General features: G+C 46.2%; 1 protein-coding gene across 1 annotated transcript in view; it reads right to left on the bottom strand.

Annotated features, from left to right (window-relative positions):
- The window catches only part of FAM91A1 (family with sequence similarity 91 member A1), a 1,180,047-nt gene that overhangs the window by 721,826 nt on the left and 436,275 nt on the right, over positions 1 to 21,946 (bottom strand). Inside the window, exon 15 of the mRNA XM_069621589.1 lies at positions 17,898 to 18,021. Coding sequence (XP_069477690.1) covers positions 17,898 to 18,021 — 124 coding nt within the window. The remainder of the gene's footprint in view (positions 1 to 17,897; positions 18,022 to 21,946) is intronic.

Genomic DNA, 21,946 nt, shown 5'->3' with positions numbered 1-21,946 from the left:
CTCTAGATAACGTGAGCTCTGGGGTGAAGGAGAGGAGCAGCAAAGACCTTCCATCGGCAGCAGCAAAGATCATTTGTCACTGTCCTTCTGGCCGAAACAGACACCTCCATGATGTTTTCTGGAAGATCCCAGTCTATATCTCACCATCTCAGAAGCAAAGTGTGTATATGGAATGTGAGGACAATGGGACAGAGAACCAGACCTCCTTCTGAGAATAAGTAGAGTCTCTGAGGAAGAGGTAGTGGAGGGCAGATGGCCACGTCCAGAAGGTGTGGGTACCACATCGCAGACCAGTCTGGGGCGATCAAGATCATGGTTGTACCGAACCGTCACAATCTCCTGATTAAATGAGGGATGACGGGAATAGCCAGACACTTCGACAGAAGTGTAAAATTCCAGTCCACCACAAAGTGCTCCTCTCGCAAGAAATTCCCTAGAGCCGATCAGCTCGCACATCTTGTTTGAACTGGATGGGAACCAATCCACTTGAGGTGTTCCCCAGAGGGTGAAGATCTCCACAAGGACTTCTTGGCAAAGCTCCCATTCGTGTGAGACCAAGCTCTGCATTCTCAGGGTCTCCACCGTCGTATTCTCGTTTCCAGCTAAGTGAATCGCTAACAAGGAGATCCCGTTGTGTAAGAACCATAACAAGAGCTGGGTTGCCTCCCTGAATATTGGTAGTGACCCTACAGCCCTTCCCTTGTTAAGGTAGTGCATGGCCACTGAGTTGTCTGTCATAATCAGCACAATGTTCCTCTGTATTGAAGGCAAAAAGGCTATCTGCTCCAGTCTGATGGCATACAGCTCGAAAAGCTTTATGTAGAATTTCCTCTCTGCAGGGTACCGACCAAAACCCTGTCACCATCAACCCGTTCAGGCAAGTGCCCCAGGACTTTCAGGAACCACCCGTAACCATGATCGATTCTTGCTATGGTTGCCAAAAGTGTTCTCTCACCAACAAATTCTCCCTGTGGTCCTACCATAAAAGATCCTGTGAGACCTTGCTCGGGAGCTGAATCAGGTCAGTATGCTGCCTCAGAATTGTGAACACTAAGATCTGAGGGTCCACTAAAGAGATCTCATTCTCTGTTGGACCTCCAGCACCAGGAAGATGCAGGTCGCCATGAGACCCAGCATTCGAAGGCAGACAGTGTAGGGGTGCTTTGGAACCTGGAGACCATCTGAAGGAAGTGTATAACCCTGTCCTCAAGGAATGGATTCCAGACCCGCGCCAATGAACTGAAGCATTTGTGAGGCCGTCACATGAGACTGCTTGAAGTTGAGGGAAAGGCCCAGCTTGTGCAAAAGGTGGCAAAAAGTGGTAGAGGTATTCTTGAGTTTGCTATAATAAACAGTCCCTTACTAACCAGTTATGCAAATAGGGAAAGACATGGATCCAACCCCTCTCCTCGGACTGGCTGTCACAACTGACAGTAGCCTGGTGAAGTTCCTGGGGGGGAATAGGGTTGGTTAAAGCACAAACAGCCGGACACAAAAGTGATAGAGGGTACTTCCTATTAAAAACCTGAGGTAATTTCTGTGTTTCTGATGTATGGGCATGCGAAAGTAAGCGTCCTGCAGGTCTAGTGCCACCAACCAATCCTGAAGCTCTAGGGCCAGGAGGATCTGCAAAACTGTTATCCTCTTGAACTTGTCTTCCCTGAGGACCTTGTTGAAGTGTCTCAGGTCTAGGATGGGTCGCAGTCCGACCCTTCGGTACTAGAAAGTAGTGGGAGGACCACCACTGGTTCCTCTCTGCTTGAGGCACCAATTATATTGCGCCTATCTCCATTAGGTATAAAATCCCCTACACAAGTAAAAGATCTGGATCACAGGGCTGAGGGGACAAAGGTGGCCATGCGAGGTGGCAGATAGCGTTTGAGGCAGGGAAGGCAGTAGCCTTGAGTTACCTCTTGGTCTCGCCCATCATTCTGCAGAGTGATGCATCATACGCCCTCCGACTATAATTATGTGCGAGAATCGTTCGAAGTGGTTTTGGAGCCCCTGGTGTACCAGATGGGACGGAGTAAGGTGCAGCTTGTACAGATTTGCTTCCCCTGCCTCTTGCAGGTTTCAGAAATGTTCTCTGCCTCACAAGGGCTTGTCCTCGTTCCTCTTTGGTTAAAGGAGCTGTATAAGCAAAATTATTTGCACCAGTCTCCTTGCTGTCCAGATTGGGTGGGTTGCCTTCTTATTGCAGCACCTAAAGACTTTGCCCCTGCTTGCTAGCCCTGCAACTTTTCCAGGCTATCATCAGCCTTAGGCCTATCGAAAGGCATGTCAATTAGTCTTGCCTGCACATCTGCAGCAAAGCCAGATTTTCTAAGCCAAAGAGAATATTCTTGTAACCGAGCTTGTGCCCATGTGGAAGCGCCAGTGCAGTGTCAGTGAATGTCAGAATTCATGGTCATCGAGGGTGTTGACGCAGTTCGAAGGATTTTCGATATATGCTTCAAGCCCAGGATACTCAACGCATGGGATTATTCTTTTTCAGATTCCCTGCTGGTCATGCAAGACACAGTGGGATCTGTCTTCTTTTTACTCGACTCAGAGGCTGAGGGTGCTGGTTTGCTGAAAACCTCAATGTTTTAAACATATCATATTCCCACACTTCCCTGCTGAGGCAGATTTGGTAGTAAATCTTACCTCTCTATGAGGTCAGGAGTCTGTCGAGGAGTATCTGTGTTTCCTCTACTTTAGTTCGATGAGGATGAGAGATCCCTTCCAGAGTGGGATTTTATTTGTGTTTCTTTAATCTTTTTCTGGCCCCTGCTGGTGACTTTTTTCAATTTGGACACCTTTTCCTCAAGAGATTTTCTATGAGGGACTGGAACTAGGTGACTTCGAAGAAGAACACTCGAGAGCCAGCTTAAATGTTTCTCTCCTTCAGTGCCTTCGGCATCATCAACTGACATGAGCCGCAATTGGCCATCTGGTGATCAGAGCTGAGACACCAACGCCAACATTTGTGTGGATTAGTAATCTACATAGTGGTGTCGCAATCCTCACATTTCTTGAAGCTGGTAGGAGTCCAATTTGACATCTGTCGAATTTAGCGAGTAAGTCAGAAAAATACTTGGGTGCGATTTTCCAATCATCGTGCTCTGGCATGCAAAAAAAAGTAACTGGGGTTACGGGGGAAGGTGCCGGCTATACATATATCAACACAGACGCCTGTGGCTGAGGTCATGTGGCTGTGAGGGAAAGAGTGCTGAAGAACCTCAATACCAATGCGGCAAGGCTGTTATGAAATCTGCTGCTTCAGGAAAATATATCTAAGATGAGTAATCCATGGGAGGGTACACTCCATTAGAAAATTAGCAACTAGGACAGCAACTAGGAGGACAACAAGCCTTTGAGCACAATCAAGACAGGAAGAAGTGATCTTGCTTCAGCATCTAGACAAGATAGTATTCAAAGAGCATGGAATGGTTTTGTGAACTGAAAACTGTAGAAAGAGTGAGAGTGAAAAACTATCCAAATATAAGATGCAAAGATAAGATCAGACATATAGCCAGCTCAGCAAACAGGGTGTGTTACCAAATGAAATGGCTCATAGGTATTTACATACATTTTCCAGTAATTATTTTAGAAACTAGGATGGAAATATCTTCCTCCCAAGCAACAAAGTCCCCGGTAAAGGCTACTTGGCCATTAAAGGCAATTGGTGACAAGAAATCAGCCAATGAGTCTGCAAACATGGAGTCCTAAATTGGAGATCTATGCTTTATCACATTATTTAATGTAGCCTTGTGTGACTAAAGGCCACAGTAAATGATTCAAGATTAGAAAATGTATTTAATTCACTAGATGAAGTCCACCCCCCCTCCTCTTCCCTCAGATATTCTTTCAATCTTCTAGCACATGTGGGAAGGCAAGCTTCATCTAACAGCCAAGATTCTTTAAATGGGCAGGAAATTCAGATTACCAATTTTTTTTAATTTTTTTATTAGCATTTGGTTTCAAACTTAAACCTTAGCTACAAACAAAATAAAAAAAACAATAATCAAACCATTTAGATACAGAGAAAAGAAAATTAAATAATGAAATGCTGATTCGTGATCTCCGTCCCTCTTCACAAATAAGACCAATCAAGAGGGCCCATACTCAATAAGATGACATTTTAACGAAATCCTTTGAATTTACACTTTAAGACTACCATTTGAGTAGGTACACCTTCCACTTCAGTGTACAGCCCTTCTTTGGTTTATTTATCTACCATTAGTTCAAAGAGTTCTTTCAAAAAGGCCAGCAATGCTAAAGTCAGCGAGATTTGTGAGCTTGACATCAGCCTCTCCCACCAATCCTTAGCCGAAAGAGTAGCAAATTTGCTGATGTACTTAGTCAGACATTTTGTTCGGAGATCTTTCGAGCCAGGACAGTTTAAAATAAGGTGGAATAATGTTTCTTGATCACAGAAACACAGCCGACACCGGAAGTCCGGCAGTTCAGCCGGTTTCCTAACCTCTACAACTTCCTTGGTAGAGTATGAATTCATTCTCACCCATAAGAAATGATCACGCTTATATTTGCAAGGGAATTTAGAAATATAAGGTGGCAGCGAGCCCCTTGCTCTGATGTCCTTGAAATTGTTACCATAGATCTTTCAATTTGCTCTGGTCTCCAATGCTTGGATCCAGTCGAGGTTGTACAGCTTCCTTTTTACCCGGGCTGGATGTAACCATAACGACTCCACCGTTTCCCCTAGGTCGATAAGGATGTCATTACAAGGGGGCGTGGCTTGGCAGCCATGCAGCAGGAGGCACAATCGAGAAGCTCCTTCGAGATCCTGAAGCAAATCCAGCCAAAACTGGCGCAAAACCACTAAAAAGCACCTACAACTAACAGAAGCAGACGTCGGAATATCTGTAGATCACTGGCTGAGTCTCCCGACGGAAATTGGAGCAGGAATCGAGGAGAAAACGGGCGAAAGAAGACGGCGCCCGCGGGAAACAAAATGGCGGGCGCGAGCGGCCGAACCGCTGGAGAGAAAGTCAGCGCTTCATAACCACGGGCGAGGAGCGGCTGGCGGGGGACAGACAACACCCTGCACAGTAGGAGCCCTCCTGGAGACGCAACCGAAGACAAACACAGGCAGTCCAAGGAACGGGGCCCGGGTAGCCGATACGTGCTCTACAGAGGTACGGAGCTGGAAAGCCCAGTGTAGACAACGCACCCGAGCTCCACTCCGTCACGGGCGCATGTGGGCCCCATTTCCCTCTGGAGCCAGCCCGCCTGCAAGATCAACAAGCCAAGACGGGTTAAGTTAACTGGCCACAAACACCCGCGGCTGACCGAAGACAAACAGAAGCGGTCCGGGAAAGGGAGCCCGGGAGCCGATGCGGACACCAAAAAGGTACGGGGTTGAAAGAAGCCTAGTGGGGAGAGCGCACCCGAGCTCGACCACACAGGCCCCATCTTCTTCCGGAGCCACTCCGCTGGCAAGGATCATAAAGGCAGGTCAAGATAGCTAACCAGAAACGCACGCGGCCGGCGGAGACAACATACTCAGAGGCTCAGAGAAGCGGAGGCAAGCGAGAGAGGCAGACAATACAAGGGGAAGCGGACCCCGTAGCACCGGAGACTGGCGGTGAACGGAAAGCACACGCAGAGCATATCGCACAGCCCCCAGCAGTCAGACCAGATATAGATTGGGAGAAACAGAGCATGCAAGGAACGAGAACCGGTGCACACGGAGCAATATTGACTACAAGCTAATCCACGCAAACAAAACGTGAAACGGAACCGCCACCCATCCTGTAGGCCTGAGAGGCCAGAGCCGCACAAGAACTACTGCAGTGCACTAAAGGAGGGTTGGTACGAAACAAGCCAAGGCACAACATCCAGCGCAGCAAGCTCCCCCGGCGGATAAAGAGGGCGTACAACAACTCACAAGACGGTTACAAATCCATAGCGGGGAAGTCCAGGAACGGAATTCGAGATACTGAGAGACTGATAGGACCGGAGCACGGACAGACCCGGATCCGCTGACCATCTATCAGTACAAAGGCGAGTTCCATAGAGAGAATGCCAAATCGGAAAACAGAGGGAAAATCTAAACAAACCAGCATAGAAGCCTTCACTAAAACACCCGGAAACAAACAACCTGTCCAGCCGGACACAGCAATGGCTACCTCAAGCACAACACAACAGGCGGGAAACACAAATGAAGGACCGATCCTAGAAGCAATAGCCGCCTTGAAAGCGTCCCTAGAGGCCAAAATGGACGCAGCGATAGGCGCCCTCAAGGCATCCTTAGAAAATAAACTGGACACTGTCATGGTAGACATGAGTCTCCTCCGCCAGGACGCCAGAAATCAGACAGAGTGACAACAACAGAGCAGCAAGTGCAGCAATACACCACGGATGTGGCTGTCACACAAACACAAATGTCAGAGGTGATACAAAAGGTCAAGATCCTCGAACAAACGGCAGAAGATGCAGAAGGCAGAGCATGAAGGAACAATATTCGCATAGCTCAGCTTCCGGAGGGCAAAGAAGGCAGGGATCCCACCGAATATACTGAAAACATGCTGCTCCAAGAGATTGGAGCAGGAACTCTGTACCAGGGCTTCACGGTGGAAAGGGCGCACAGAGCTCTGACCTCAGCCACGCGCCCCTCCGAGAGCGATGATCGCCAGGATCATGAATTTCAAGGATAGGGAGAAGATACCATCATTCTCAAAAGAAGGGGGAATGATTACAAGGAACACCTCCAAAATTACCATCTATCCAGATTACACAGTCATGGTCCAAAAACAGAGAGCAAAATTCGGTCTGACGAAAGAGCGCCTCAGGACGACAGGAGTGCGATACATGCACCTATACCCCGCCAAACTTAAGGTACTCCGTCAAGGGAATTCATGGTTCTTTGACTCAACTGAAGATGTTCATACATGGATGGATCAGCAGGGCATCCCCCAGCAGAGAAAGAAACCGGAACAACGAGAACCAGCCCTGGAGAGTGGAAACGTCGACTTTAGAAACAAGACGTCAACATAAAGTAAGGCCACTAAGCCAGATGCAGAGCATGAAGGAGAGACTTGCTTCAATCCAGCTGGGATGGCTAAGAAAAACCACAACCCCAAAATGAACGTTTCACAAGTTCGGATGCCAGTTTGGAGGCATCACACTGCGGCAAGCCTGTTCCACCTCGGCGGACAGAGCAAGAGAAGCGGCGAGGCCCGAGCACGGGGAGGGTGGCTGGGCTTTAGTTTGGAAGTTTTGGTTTATGTGTTGTTTAGCAATAAGTTTGGCCGGCTGGCACAAGGTGTTAACGGTGGGAAGGACAACTTAAGCACTCACAGAACTGCTCGAGTGAGAGGAGACCGGGAAGGAACACAGCAACCAACCGAGAGGAATCACCCTAGACAAAAAAAGGCAGAGAAGATCAAGAGGAGAGGGGCACGCCCCAAGAGTCAGACAAAAGGAGAGGAAACCGGGCGAGAAACAAGAGGAAGGCTATGGGATAGCAGGGCCTGAGTAAACAATACATAGATGGACCCTGATGAGATAACGATAGCAACCTGGAATGTATGAGGACTCAACGCCTACGTCAAAAGACTCAGAGTGTATGCTTGGTTGAACAAGATGAAAGTCAAGATAGCAATGCTGCAAGAGACTCATCGAACATCAGAAAAGCAGGCCAAGCTGGGCAAGAAATGGGAGGGGGGGCAAGTATACAGCACCACATACTCGAACTACGCAAGGGGGGTGCTAATTTGGATAGCGACGGGAGTACCGTTCCAACTAATAAAGCAGGAAAGCGATCCGGATGGAAGACTAGTGTTGGTACACGAAAGGAAATATGTCTGATTAACACCTATGCCCCAAACCACAATGCATCAGAATTCTTCAGGGGCTTGGCGCCCAGACTGGCTCAATACAGGGATTTTAATTGCACCCTGGACCCGCTTCTCAACAGGTCGGACGACAAACATAGGAAGCCAGCACCCCTTGCTAAGGAGCTCCAAAGGACCCTCGCACGACTGCAGCTGGTGGACATCTGGAGGCAGGTACACGGAACCGGGAGAGGGTATACACATTATAGCGCACCCCACGGCACATTCATACTAATAGATTACCTATGTACGGGGACTGAATCTCTGACAGAATGCCCAGATATTGGCAGCATGGGCACACACGCATAGGAAAACCCCAATACCATTGTGGCGCCTCCGAGCTGAGGCCCTAGGGGAGGGAGAACTGGAAGAACATCTGCAAGAGGTGATAGAAGATTACTTTGAACATAATGAAGGTAGCGTAGAAAGTAATGCTACGCTCTGGGATGCATTCAAGGTAGTGATTAGAGGGGCGGCAATCGGGAAAACGGGAGGGCTAAAAGTAACAATCATGGAAGAACTGGACAAACTAGAAAGGCAGATAAAAATGGAGGAACGGTGGGCAGAGAGGGCGGGAGAGGAACCCAGGGAACTGCTGAATTTAAGAACAAGATGCATAGAACTATGGAAGAAACTAGGGAAGCTGAATTATGGGAAATATCTACAGAGACTCCACGCAGAGGGAGATAAACCCAGCAGACTTTTAGCATGGCTCACCAAACAAGAAAACAAGAGGGATCCCATAGTCGTACTAAAAGATAAAACAGGGACAGAGGTCAGGAACCAGGAAGATATAAACAATCTATTTGCCGATTTTTATGAACGGCTCTATGCTCCTAACCCAGAGGTGGAGCCGGAGGACATTGTAGACGCCCTAGCAGAGATCAGACTACCGAAACTAACAGCTGAACAGGCCCAACTATTGGATGCCCCTATTACCGTAGAAGAAATCGAGACAGTGATCTCTGAGCTCCCCTCGGGCAAATCTCCGGGCCCGGATGGATTTCCGGGAGAGTTTTATAAGACATATAAGAGCACCATAGCCCCAAAATTGCTAGAAACATACTAGGAGGCATACAAAACAACACAACTACCAAACAGCATGTCGGAAACAATAATTGTACTGATCCTCAAGCCAGGGAAATCCCCAGTAGAGTGTGCCTCCTATAGGCTGATCTCCCTCATTCATCAAGACGCCAAGATACTTACCGCATGCTTGGCTAAATGTCTGAAGGTAGTAATATCCACGCTGATCCACTTAGACCAGACGGGCTATGTTCCAGGACGCAACACTTCATGGAACCTCCGCAGATTGCATCATGTCATAGATCAGACAAATCAGAGACGGGGCGAATGCGCAGTAGTGTCACTAAACGCTGTTAAAGCCTTCGACTCCGTCAGCTGGAAGTGGTTGCTGAGTGTCCTGGCCCACTTTGGTATGGGGGAAGGGTTCCTTAGATGGAATAAGCTGCTGTATAGAGATCCCAGAGCAAGGGTGAAAACGGGAAAACATATTTCGAAACCCTGGAGAATATACAGAGGAACCAAACAGGGCTGCCCACTGTCACGAATGTTATACATATTGGCTCTGGAACAGTGGGCGGTCTTTCTCAGGGCAGGATATGGGGACACAGGGATAGAAATAGATGGAGTGGTACACCAGATCTCATTGTATGCAGACGACATCCTCCTCTTCGTGGAGAACCCGCACGCTAACCTACCTTGCCACCTAGAAGCGGCGGACGCATACACCAGGCTCTAAGCCATTAATAAAGAAAAGTCTGTCCTGTTTCCTCTGGCTGACTTAAAGGGGGTTCCTCGGGACAAACTTCCAGAGATGGGTCTAGCGTGGGCGCCGAGCTCCTTCCGGTACTCGGGGATAGAGATACACCACAACACTGCAGATTTGCACAAACGCAACACACAGGTAGCCCTAGAGAAAACACAAAAAGCCATGGACTTCTGGGGGACACTCCTGTTGGGGATGATGGAAAGAGCAGCCATTCTGAAGATGGTAGTACTCCGAAAACTGCTATACTACTTTACAAACATCCCGCACGCCATACCCAGAGCTTTCTTCAAGAAGCTTAACACAATAATACGAGGGTTCCTGTGGGGAGGAGGGAGGTGCAGGATCGCAATGACAACCCTACAGAGGGAGTATGAAGAAGGGGGCATCAGACTGCTGGATTTCGAAAAATACTATTTAGCAGGGCAACTGCAATTTGTGGTCAAATGGCTGGGCGAGGATGAGCCAATAGACAAAACACTCTTCCAGCCAGCACTGAAATCATACTACCTACGAGAATTACCATGGATCGACAAATCCCTGCTCAGGACCCTGCCAAACATGCTTAAGCTTGCAATGGATCTGTGGGCCAGGGCGTGGAGACCCCAGAGGGCAAAAGATCCCTGCTCAACACAGATCCCATTAGCGGGATTACTAGGCACATACGCAAGTAGACTCGCAACATACAGATCCCATTGGGAAACCAAAGGAGTAGCGCAAATAGGTGATCTGAGAGTGGACGAACAATGGATGGAGTTCCGAGACTTGGTGGAAGAATACGACATACACAAAATAACAGCATGGAACTCCCTGATGCAGGACCTGTTTGAACACAGAGAGGAAAGTGAAGGGGATGACCCTAGATGGGAAGACGAACAATGACGAAAAGACACTTGAGAAGTCCCCAAGAATAGGTGGACATAAAATGGAAAAATGTGTAAGACTGCCATGAGCACAGAGTTAGCCCACAACAACAAGATCGCCGGATCACTCCGAGATGGAAGATGAGAAGAGTTACCCACGTAGAGTGCCAAACAGCCGGTTATGTTTTATGTCATATGTTATATGTTTTATTTGTTTGGTAATGTTATTATAAAATCAAAAAAGAGTTAAAAAAAAAAAAAAAGGATGTCATTACAAAGTGAGCTCCAAGCGGTCAGTAGGGCCTCAGAGTGTCTAGCCATAGCCAAAACAACTGCCGCCAGGCCTCCTCCTGTTCCTTTAGCAGGTCATTTTCTGTAGAATTAGAGGGTTTTCCAAACCGTAATTGAATAAAGGGACATCAACCCTAGTTCCACCCTGATGACCTGAATTGGCACACAGTTCGGTAAGCGTAGCACCTTCCTCCAAAATAACCCTTTGAGTTTTTCCCACACTAATGCAGATAGTGAGAAGGAAGTTTCCGCCCCATAGGTCAAAATCGGAGTTACTTTTAGGCAGAAAAATTTGATCACCTGAGTCAGGGAGAATTTACAGTATCTATTCTTGATGATACTGGCTTGAGCGGCTAAATTCTTAGTCTTGTTCCGCAGCGATAGTTGCCTTTGGGTATCGACAGCACTGTCATTTAGATAGAGCCCCAAGTAAGTAAGCACTGACACTTCTAGAATGTTTTCGCCTTTGATGAACCACGCTTTTGTTGCGCCACCTTTGTTCTTATTCTTTAGACCGAAAGTTAGTATCCTTGACTTTTTGGCGTTGATATTAAGCCCATTCAGCTCCACATACTTTTCTAGGGCGTCCAGCTGTCTTTGGAGGCCCACCTTGGTTTGCTTGAGTAAAATTAAATCATCCGCATAAAGCAATCTTCCAACTGGGACTCCAGCCAGAGTAGGTGGAAAACATCTGACCAGGTCAAATGCAGACTCTACATCCGAAATGAACAAGTTGAAGATGGCTGGCGCCAATGGGCATCCTTGTTTTAACCCATTAAGTGTTCGAATTGCGTCGCTCATGAGGCCCTTTCGGTCCAGTCTCACTCGTAGCGAAGTTTGGGAGTGTAGTCATTTCAGGGCTTCTCCTATGTCTGGTGGCCAGCCCCAGTTTTCCAATTTTGTCCACAGGCGCTAGCGATCTATGGTGTCAAAGGCCTGTGCCAAGTCAATAGATGCCACATATAGTTCTTGGCCATTCCTCGCCTTTGCCTTTGACTTAAAGATGTTGAAAATGAAGAGATTTAAAGACGTCCCCATTCCCCTAATAAAGCCCGTTTGCCAAGGGTCATTATGATGTGTTGGTGTAGCCCAGTTAGAAAGGGCTTTAAGGAGCAATGACCCAAAGATTTTGCCACTGGCGTCTAAAAGGGCAATGGGCCTATAATTGGCCCGAACCGCCCAATCGCCCTTTTTATATATCGGAACAATGATTGAACATGTCCATGATGATGGGATTTTTTTTAACCTTTTTAATTTGTTCAAGCCAGAACCCCAATTTAACAGCCCAGTATTTCGGGTCTTCTTTCAGATGCAGGCTCGACATCCAATCCAGGCCTATCGCTCTTGAGTTGCTAGCCCTAAGAATCAGATCATAAATTTCACTCTGAGTCGTGTAGAAAGCCCAAGCATCCCCTGAGCCCGGATTAGGCTGTAAGTGGCTCTCTTCGGGGCCGGCAAACACTTGCTCAAAGTGAGTCTTCCATTTTTTGGCTGATATCGAATTAAGCAACATAGCATCTTGAGGGGCCAGGATGTGATTTATAAGTCTACACATCTCAGCTGTTTTTTTTTCTCGAGGATATGAGGTGTAACATACTTTCCGCCTGCCGTTGCAGCATCAGGTCTTCATGCGATTTAAACCAGTTCTTAAAGGCTTGCTTCAGCCGTCTCGAGTGTTCCCTGGCCTCCGCCGTTAGTCTTAGTTCTTTATTTATGGCCTTTTTCCTCTTAGCAATTTATGAGTCATATTTATGGCCTGTGCTAAATCCAACTTTATTTGATGTTAAGTTCGTGATGTCATAGGCTTTAAATGATTCTTGGGATAGGAATTGGATGGCATCGGGATTAGTGGAAACGGCGGATGGAAGTAATCTCGACCTCAGCCTATTTCTTCCTGGTTGGAGTTACAGGGTCTCATATTACCTTCTGCAGTCCTTTGCAGGCCATTTTGTCACTGTGATAACAACTATATTATGGTCGCTCTTAGCAGTTCCCCAGCCCACCATGCTTGCTATGTCAGAGAATAGTGATTCCGAGGCAAACACGTAGTCTAAGATTTTGCATCCGGGCCCCTATTCCATGCTGGACTTGGGGGGCAATCGCCTAAAATATGCCCGTTCACCAGATGTATGTTCCTTTCTGTCAATTCTCTCCTCCAATGTAGCCCTCTCACCACTTGGCGGGAGCTGAAGGAAACACATCTTTGATAAGGTTTAGGGCACCATCGAAGCAGTGGATGTTAGTCTCAGCACACCAGGACCTCTAAATTTGCATGAATGGCCCTAGCTTCATCGATAAGTGTAAACACTGTACCCATAAATCCATCACTCCATTTAGAAGCCACATTCCAATACAGATTTACCACCATGACCTTCTTGATGCTTCCAGCCGGTGATGGAGCCATCAGTATCATTATTAACTGGATCAAGGGGGAAAGTTGGAATTCTGAAATTATCACATAACCCCTTTCTGCACTGAGGGCTATAAGAAAGTCGGCCGTTGGTCTACCATTCAAGCCTTTTTCTGCTGGGTTAAATGTTATCAAAAATCGAGACCTCAGCCATGTTTCCTGGAAGCAAATTATGTTGAGCTCTTGGAAATTTGGGAGACCCTCACCAAACAAATGCAGGAAACCCTGTGTATCCAGCTGCATATTCTCACCTGACTACTCGAGACTTGCAGCTGCTCAGCCCCCCCGAAGGCGCCATGGTATAAGATGGCGTTTCCACCAGTCAGGGCACCCGCCAACCAACTCCAGTCGTCAATGTCCAGATTCTGGCAGATCGTCATCCGGTCTCTCTGGTCCTTGTGAGCAGTAGGATTAAAGTGCTTAGAAGAAGTAGGTGGGTGAGGGGGCGTCGCCTGTGAAGTATACCTGGAAAAAGATGTTTCATCATCATCCATCTTTCTCATACAGCGAGCAGTGGTATTCCAGCGTTGGGCAGCCCACTCCTCTTGCGGTTCTTCACATGATTGATTTTGAGGCGTTGAATGAGATTTCAGTTACCTTGGTCGGAGTAAAATAGCCAAAAACCTAGCGGTAACAGCTTCGCCCCTTGCCTTAGTACGATGTCTTTCTTGCTCGTTGATGAGAGCTGGAGTAAGATTTTATCCAGGCGATGTTCGTCTGGGAATTCCACCAACAATAGGTCTTTCAATTTTATTTGGTTACGGGCCGGGATAGTGCTCAAGAGCCGCATAACATTTGTTCTATTCAGAATGAATTTATCCTTGATAATTAGCTAGTATTCTCTCCAACGCAAGTCTAAGGTCTCTTGTCCCTACTTTGGAGGATCCCTTCTATCAGCCTTTGCCAATGGAGAACATTTGTTTTACTTGACAGAATGCAGGTTGTTTTTTGGCTTGGGCCCCACTTTTTGTAGTATTGATGGACAAAGTTCTTTTCTCTTCCAGTGTTTTGAAACTCAAGGCAGCCCTAGGATTTGCATAAGGACTTTGGCCCGAGGTTGGGCCATCCCATCATCAGCATATGTTTTTTCCAGGGGGGGCAGGGATGGGAGGTTTAGGTACTTATAATCATCAAGACCTTTTACGAAAAAAATACCTCTTGAAGGCCATTTTGCACGAGGTGGACTAGCCTGGTCCTATGGGTACTCGACCCGGCGACCACACTCCTTGGCTGCAGCCTCTGATGAGCTGCCTTTGACAGCTCTTCTCCCCAAGAGCCATTACTTAAGGAGCAGTCCTTCTCAGGGCTTGATGCTTCATCCTCTTCCATAGAATACGTGGAAAGGTTTATTAAGTCTATTGATGAATCATCCCGGGAGCCTTCTTACTGTCTTGCCACTGGAGTTTGGCACCCGTAATCCGAAGGGGACATAACCAGTTCCGGGACACAGTGTCCATTTAAGCCCCCCGAGCCTTTATGCTCATTGGTCGTGACTGGCAGTAAGAGCCGGATACATTTCCCTGACCCTCCCCCTACACCCTGTGTGGGGTGTTCTCGTTGGAGTTGCTTAGGAACCTGCTGCTTTGGAACCCTCTTTTCCTTTGCTAGTCTCTTTAGTGCCAATCTCTTGGTTTACGCTGACTTGCTATTTGCCCTGTTGGACAGAGATAATTTTGAGAAAATATTTTTTTTTTGTAATAGCAATGGCCCTGTCCCCCCCTTGCCCCCCCCCCACAGGCAACTGGTTCCACCCTACCAGCAGCACAATCCCCAGTAGTTATGACTTGAATCTCCATAGTTGGAGGCTGCAGAATTGAGCTGGATTGCGCCGAGACTGTTCATGCCTGGCCTCCAGGGTGCCTATAGGTGGCTGCGCTGTTAATGATCCAAGAAACTGATCAGTTTGTGTTTGAGCTTTGCTACTTTCAACCCTTTCAGCCACCAATGGCGAGGGAGACGTTGCTGTTAAATTGATAGTTGGCGTCTTAGTCAGAGACCTCTGGAAGAGTTCACTTTTCCTTTTATTCTTGTCTTTTGTGGCCGCTGTAATGATTGAAAGGAGAAAATGAGTCATTTCTTCTTTATTTTTTCCAGGTTCACCTCAATGCCTGTCACGAAACCCTCCAAGAATATCAATTTTGTATGCAGCATTGCGATTAAGGTAGACTGATCCCTAATATGTTTGCTCATAGTTTCGTGTAATTTCATAAAGGGCGCCAGGGCCAATGTCATAGCCGGAATCAATGAGAGATAGGTGGGCGAACCCTCTTTTTTTATATGGGGGCTTCACTCAGGAGGGTAATATGTACAATAGAACAAGAAAAAGGAGTCAAGCTACCCTAACCAAAAGGCGCGACATAGGGTCACCGAATTTGCAGGAGCTAGAAAGCTGCTAGCTCAATAGACTCAAAAAACACCTGAGGATGTGAAAGTAACAAAACCAGGGTTTTTCATTTTACACTAACAAAGAAACAAAAATAATTTTTCATTTTTACAAACTGCGCCGTGGCGCTGAAGGTATGCATAATGCCTTCAGCGCCACGGCGCAGTTTGTAAAAAATTGTTTTTGTTTGTTTGTTAGTGTAAAATAAAAAACCCTGGCTTTGTTACTTTCACATCCTCAGGTTTTTTTTGTGTCTATTGAGCTAGCAGCTTTATAGCTCCACTGCAAACTCGGTGACCCTATGTCACGCCTTTTGGTTAGGGTAGCTTGACTCATTTTTCTTGTTCTATAGCCGGAATCAAGCCTGCGTCAATGGGAGAGGATCGCGGAGCTTGGTCTTCAACCTGCGATGAAGCCAGGTCCAGCAGCAAGTCTTCATCCGTGATGCAATGGTCCAGTCCATGAATGATCCTTTTTTGGCTACTTTTGCATCCCTCCACAGTTCGAGCAGCTGTTAAAGCACCCTTAGTGGGAGCTTGTCCACCGGTATCCCCCGCTGAGTTCATCTTCAGTCTTTTTATTAAACGAGGCCTGGATCTCCTTTTGAGGTGCAGGCTCCCCTCCCTTTGTCCCTCTTGAGAGCTGAACTTTCCTGCTGTGAAGACACTAAAATCTCTCCTGCCCATCACCCCTTGTCCAACACTCAAGGGGATGTCCGATGGGCTAGCCCCCTGCGGGGGAAGCAGGCTCCTGGGGAACGGAACCATAACAACCAACATGGGTGGCTCCCATGTCAACGCTGCAGGGGTGACTGGGGTCTGCGTCTCTGTTCTCTGGTAGGCAAAGCGTGATATTGACAAGGCGGTTTCCGGCAGCAGTCCTCTAGACTTCAGCACTTTTTAGTCAGCGGCTGAGCCTGGTTCTTCCAAAATATGTTCCTCGGAGTCTTAGTGAATCTGTACACTCTAGTGGGCACCGGCTCTCCTCCATTCAGGGACATCATTAATGGGTCCTGTATTGGTTCATCAACTTAAGCCCTTGCAACTCTTCCTGAATTGCTGGCTGTTGTTTTGGGGGAAATGGTTGACAGTCCATAAACAGGGGGCCTGCCTCCTATTCTACCAGCAGGATCGTTATTAGTAATATCAATAAGCTCATCCATTTAAATGCATTTTGTATCACTGATTTGGAATTGCCATTTAATTATCCTCCGTCAGTGCCTCACAGGCCGCTTAACTTTCTTTGGGCAGAAGCAGCATGCAAATGTCATGAAATGCTCCTTTGTATTACTTACATATTGTTACCTATTGGATAATTTTCCATCTTGCCCTATAGAACCAACTGTAAATGTTATGGCTCTTATCCATTCAGTCTAAGATGTGTACATTAAAATGCTGCATTTCAGACCCACAATTTAAAAAAGAAATCCCAGGGGGAGAACTACCGTGCCCTCCGGACACCCTTGAGTTTATTAAGGCTTAATTGGTGCACTCACACCAACGAAGGGAACACGTTTAAGCCCCACCATTTTCAACATTCACAAGCAACAGCTGCCCACGGTTAGGGGTGCGCTTCATGCTTGGAGATTACAAAGTTGACATAGTGATCATGATGGAAATCCCTATTTGACTGCTCAGGACGTGCAACCTAGTCCTTATTATGCCGTAAAAAGACAATTGTGTTTCTTAAAGTAAGTGCATGGTCAAAATATCTGTGGGCCTCAGAATCCCACGATTCATCATACATTCCAAAAAACTTGAATACAACAAAAAAGAAACACGATAAGCATTGCATAGATTAAAAAAGCTAATGACACATAATAAAAACAGCAACAATAAAAACCACCAGATCTTAAGAAGATAATATAAAAAAAGCACTATTTTAGAGTCTGTCGAGGATATATAGTAGCATTAAAATGAATCACTCATACTTAGCATTTTATAATTAAGGGGCATCAGAGTACTTTAGGTTTTAAAGGTTCGTGAAGGCATGAAAGTAAGGACTGCGGTGGGCATGAAGAAGGAGTCGGACACAGATTGGACATTTCTATAAGGTTTATTCAAAATCATTAAGAAAAGGCCCATTTTACCCTATCGCTACAGGAATGTTCGCTACCTAACCAAACTAGCTAAGGGTGCTCGCCTGTCGTCAGGAAGTCCAATGCAAAAATGTCCTCTGTCCAAAGCCTAATCTACCTGACCCTACTCTTCGCTTCGATACACATGGTTCACCGGTACTTAGATTTAAGAAAGGAAATGAGTGGCAAAGTGGAAGGTTTGTTTTAGATACTCTTGATTATATTAATTTACATATAGCTTACCGTTATTTGGCTGCTCAGGATGTGCAACCAAGTCCTTATTGTGCCGTAAAAAGAGAATTGTGTTTCTTAAAGTAAGTGCATGGTCAAAATATCTCTGGGCCTCTCCTTCACCTGTACTTTGAACCTAAAGAGGAAAGAATAAATGAGGTTATCTTGGAATAATTGTAATCGCTTGTAGATCCAAACTCAATGCAACTGCACTTGCAATTTAACACCCCCACGCTGGAAGAACCTCTTAAATATTGTTCTCTTATTTTCTCATCTAAAAACATCATTCTAATCACTATCTAATATACATTTCAATTCAGAGTCAACACCAAATCTATAACAAAAACATGCATTAACTAAAGTTCCTTTCAGATCTTTTTCCTTTTTTACAACAATGAAAATGAAGTACACTAGCAGCAAATGAAAAGAAACATAAAAACAAGTGAAATAACTGTTGTCGAACTTGAGCAAACATAATGAGTGTGCCCCAGTGTAATGAAATCAGATACTGTTCGTTCATAAATGTTTATTTCGGAATAAACATTTGTGGCAGGTCAGAAGGAGGACACAGACTCTGATTATCCATCTCACTGATATTCTAATAACTAAAATTGGTGAAAACTCCCAACTTTCCCTAGGCCTATGTACCTCCCTACCTAATACAACTAAATAGGGTAGTCATCGGGGAGAGTCCAAACCAACTTCAGTCCACTGTCCAAAAAACGAACCTACTCTAACCCCAACACCATTTTTAATAGCTAAGGAACAGCAGAATTACTCCCTTCTCCAGTTACGTGGATTTTCCACCAAGTACAGTTCAACCACGTATTTTCCAACAGTTCTTGGAAACTATTTCTCGTTTCTTCCTCTGTATTTCTAATGGTCTCTCAGTGCCTTCCTTGTCAATTGGGTCCAAGGCGCTTCACTGGCAATGGTATCAGAGTTGTGAACTGACCTCCTGGTCCACTGCGTTGCATTAACGGTCAAAACCAACACTCCCTATAGGCTCAGGACCCCATCGCTCCTCTGGTCTTCTGTAATGCCAAGCGTTGCGATCCATACCCAAACACTGCTTCAGCATCGGACACTGTGCAGACTGTGTCCGATGCTGTCCTTCCTCTGATTTTGAGTGTTTTACTCTTTTTCCACTCGATCCTTGTGGGGTTGGCTATCTCTTCATCATGAGTGGGACATCACCACTACTGGGGTCTCTCTACCAGACTCTTTCTCCGAGGTGTTGGAGCAACATATAATCTTGACTCATATTGCTTTTCAAAGTCTTTCATTAAGGGATTCCCGCCACTCTTCACCATTTAACTTTGGCAGCTTCTTCTATTATTCATAGGATACTCGTTCTGGATTTCTCAAAGCCTCATGTTTAATATCATCCATTCACTTTCCTTGGTTTCTTGTGATGCATATATTTATGCTTTTTCAATGTCCCAACATCAATATCATAGCTTTCACAAGTTCCTTTACTTAAGGCATGTTCCCCCGGTGGCCTCCCTTTTCTCCATTCCACCCTGGAACCTTTGTTCGTCGTGGTGGCATTTGGGGTTTTGGCGCTCACAGGGGTCTGCTGCTTCGGTTGGTCATCTGTGCACTATGGGTTTGACAACACTCTGCTCTTGGCATCTCTGTGGATTGCCGTGCTCGGCGAATGCTTGCTAACAGGCGGTTTCAGCTCTTCCGCTTCTATGGGTGTCCGCGTGGCCCCAGGTCCACCACAGTGCTTCCGTGGTCACGCCACCACATCGGACGGTCCTCCAAGCTCCCTTCTGACAGCAGCTCTTCCAGTTGCCAGGTCTGCAATGTCTCGTTCTGGCGTTCTCTGCTTCTCTGATTGCAGCAGGCTCGGAGGGTCCCCTCTGCTCTGCACCAGCAAGGCATTGCTACGTCAGATGGCTTCCCCTGATTATGTCTCTCGCTCCTCTCTTCTATTCAACTTGTCCTTATTATATGCAAGTTTGCTCTTAAAGGGATATTCCAGTTTCCTTCAGGCGTTGTGATTGATCATGCATTGCCTGGAGTCAAACAAAAGGAGGGCACGTTATTCATTACTGGAGGCAGCCCCATATATGCAGATAAGGTGGCTTGCATAGGGAGTTCCTTGTGGGAATGAGAGGCCTTGTTCCCTAAAGGGGAGTCACTCCCACTGAGGTCGCACTTGCCTAGAACCTAGGGAGGGTCTTGCAGTGAAGGCTCACCTCCCTAGCTTCAAAGGGCGTGACTCTTCACTGGGGAGAAGAGACGAATACTCTTGATTCGTTACAGGGACGAGTGATTAAAGAAGAATATGGTCTCAAAAGAAAACAAGCATTGGGAATGCCAATAGTTTTGGCGTTTACTGAAGTTGTTTGCAGTTTGCATTTAAAGGAGGATACAATAAGGGGTGCGAGTGTGCAAGAGAATGAGAAGGAAGTAGAAGAGCAATAGCCTAATATGAAATAACTGTAGCTGGGAAATGGAAAGACAGGCGCCCGACTTGCTTCTTAAAAAGCTGCTGATTGGAGCAAATCTTGTAGGCACCCCTTTCTTATCTGTAGCGATGGTGACATATTGTGGGCATGCCATTAAAATGAGCCAAAACCAACAAGGACGCTGTGGGACTGATTTCCACACGTATTTATCAATGACTTATTCCCCATGAAAAACGCTTGGTAAAATAGGCCGTGTACTGAAAGAAATGCAGTGATAGCGGAGTCACTTGGGGGCAAATTAAGCGTTTTGCTTCTTAAATCATATGTCGTAGGCATGCTAGTAAAGGAGGATTACACTTACCAGCAAGCCACTTCACTTCACTTCCTGAGAAAGTTTGCATCTGTCGCAGCCGTTTACAGTTGACTAGAGTAGACTGCAAGACTGCACGCGACATTGCACTATCGGTCCAGGGTGGGAGATCTTTTTGTAGAGTGTGTTACACAATTCGGTACTTCCAACCATGACCAGCAAGGATAGTCAGCACTCTGCAGTAGACTGCACTCAACCTTGCACTCTCGCACTTTATTGATTCATACAAGCAATATAGTTGAACAGCAAAATTCTATTTGAAGGTATTGTACATCATTCGGTTGTATAGCTAACAAACAACGAGGACTGATGACTCTCAGGTCTGAGAATTCAGGAGTAGGTGCATTATACTTATTAAAATCACACTGAAGTATATAGCCTGCTTGTCATATTACTGATTGCTGTCAGGTCATGTGGATAGGTGACAGAGGTATGATGTTAAAGACCAAATATCCTTCGGGGGAGCGTTCGATTCATTGTATTTGCACCTATATATAAACCACCTGTTCATAGTTGTTATCCCATAGAAATTCATTAAACCATGCACTGATAAGCAGGGGGGCAGGAAGGGAAGGAATTCATCCAGCAAGTGAAGATTTGCTTGCAGGCAATCAGCAGGGTGAGATTTATCATTCTGCTTACTGATGTACCCCGTGGATAAGGGACACCAAAAATTGAGTTGAGAGTGTTAGGCTGTATAGTTGAGGATGCAATGATGGCCCAATTTGACTGGTATGTCTGACCAAAACCTGCTAACCAATGGGCAATGCCACGTCAAGTACATAAAGTCTACCTTATGCATTTTGCATCTTAGCAGGCACCAGTAGGTGAAGGGTCAAACTTTCTGATCTTAATTGGAGTGTAATAGATTTGTTGCAGGTATTTGAAGTGCATTCATTGATATTTTGAGTTCATGGATATTCGTCTAGTCTGGAGACATGCCTGACCCCATTCCCTGTCCTTCAGTACACTACCAAGCACTTTCCCCCACCTGCCTCTTGAATCCAAAGAGTGACCCTCTCTCCATGCATCAAGTAAATTTAGCTGATACAAATTTAGCATGCAGCAAGGGTTGTCTATGTATTCTAGTAAAGTGCTTGCAGTGGGTGGCTTTGGGAAATTGCTAAACATTTTCAGAATTCTCGCTTAATTCTGTGAAATAGGTAGGTGTGTAAGAATGAGGGTCCTAATTTCCTTGTACTCCTGCAAAGTTGAAAGAGTCATTGACAAATAAATCATCAAAAGCCTAGTCTACACAGCTCTACTCTAGT

Source organism: Ambystoma mexicanum, chromosome 5q (assembly GCF_040938575.1).
Source record: "Ambystoma mexicanum isolate Mex_15411 chromosome 5q, UKY_AmexF1_1, whole genome shotgun sequence".
In the NCBI taxonomy this organism is placed as follows: Eukaryota; Metazoa; Chordata; class Amphibia; order Caudata; family Ambystomatidae; genus Ambystoma; species Ambystoma mexicanum.
Note: the sequence above shows the minus strand (reverse complement) of the source record. Positions and strands in the feature narration are given on the sequence as shown.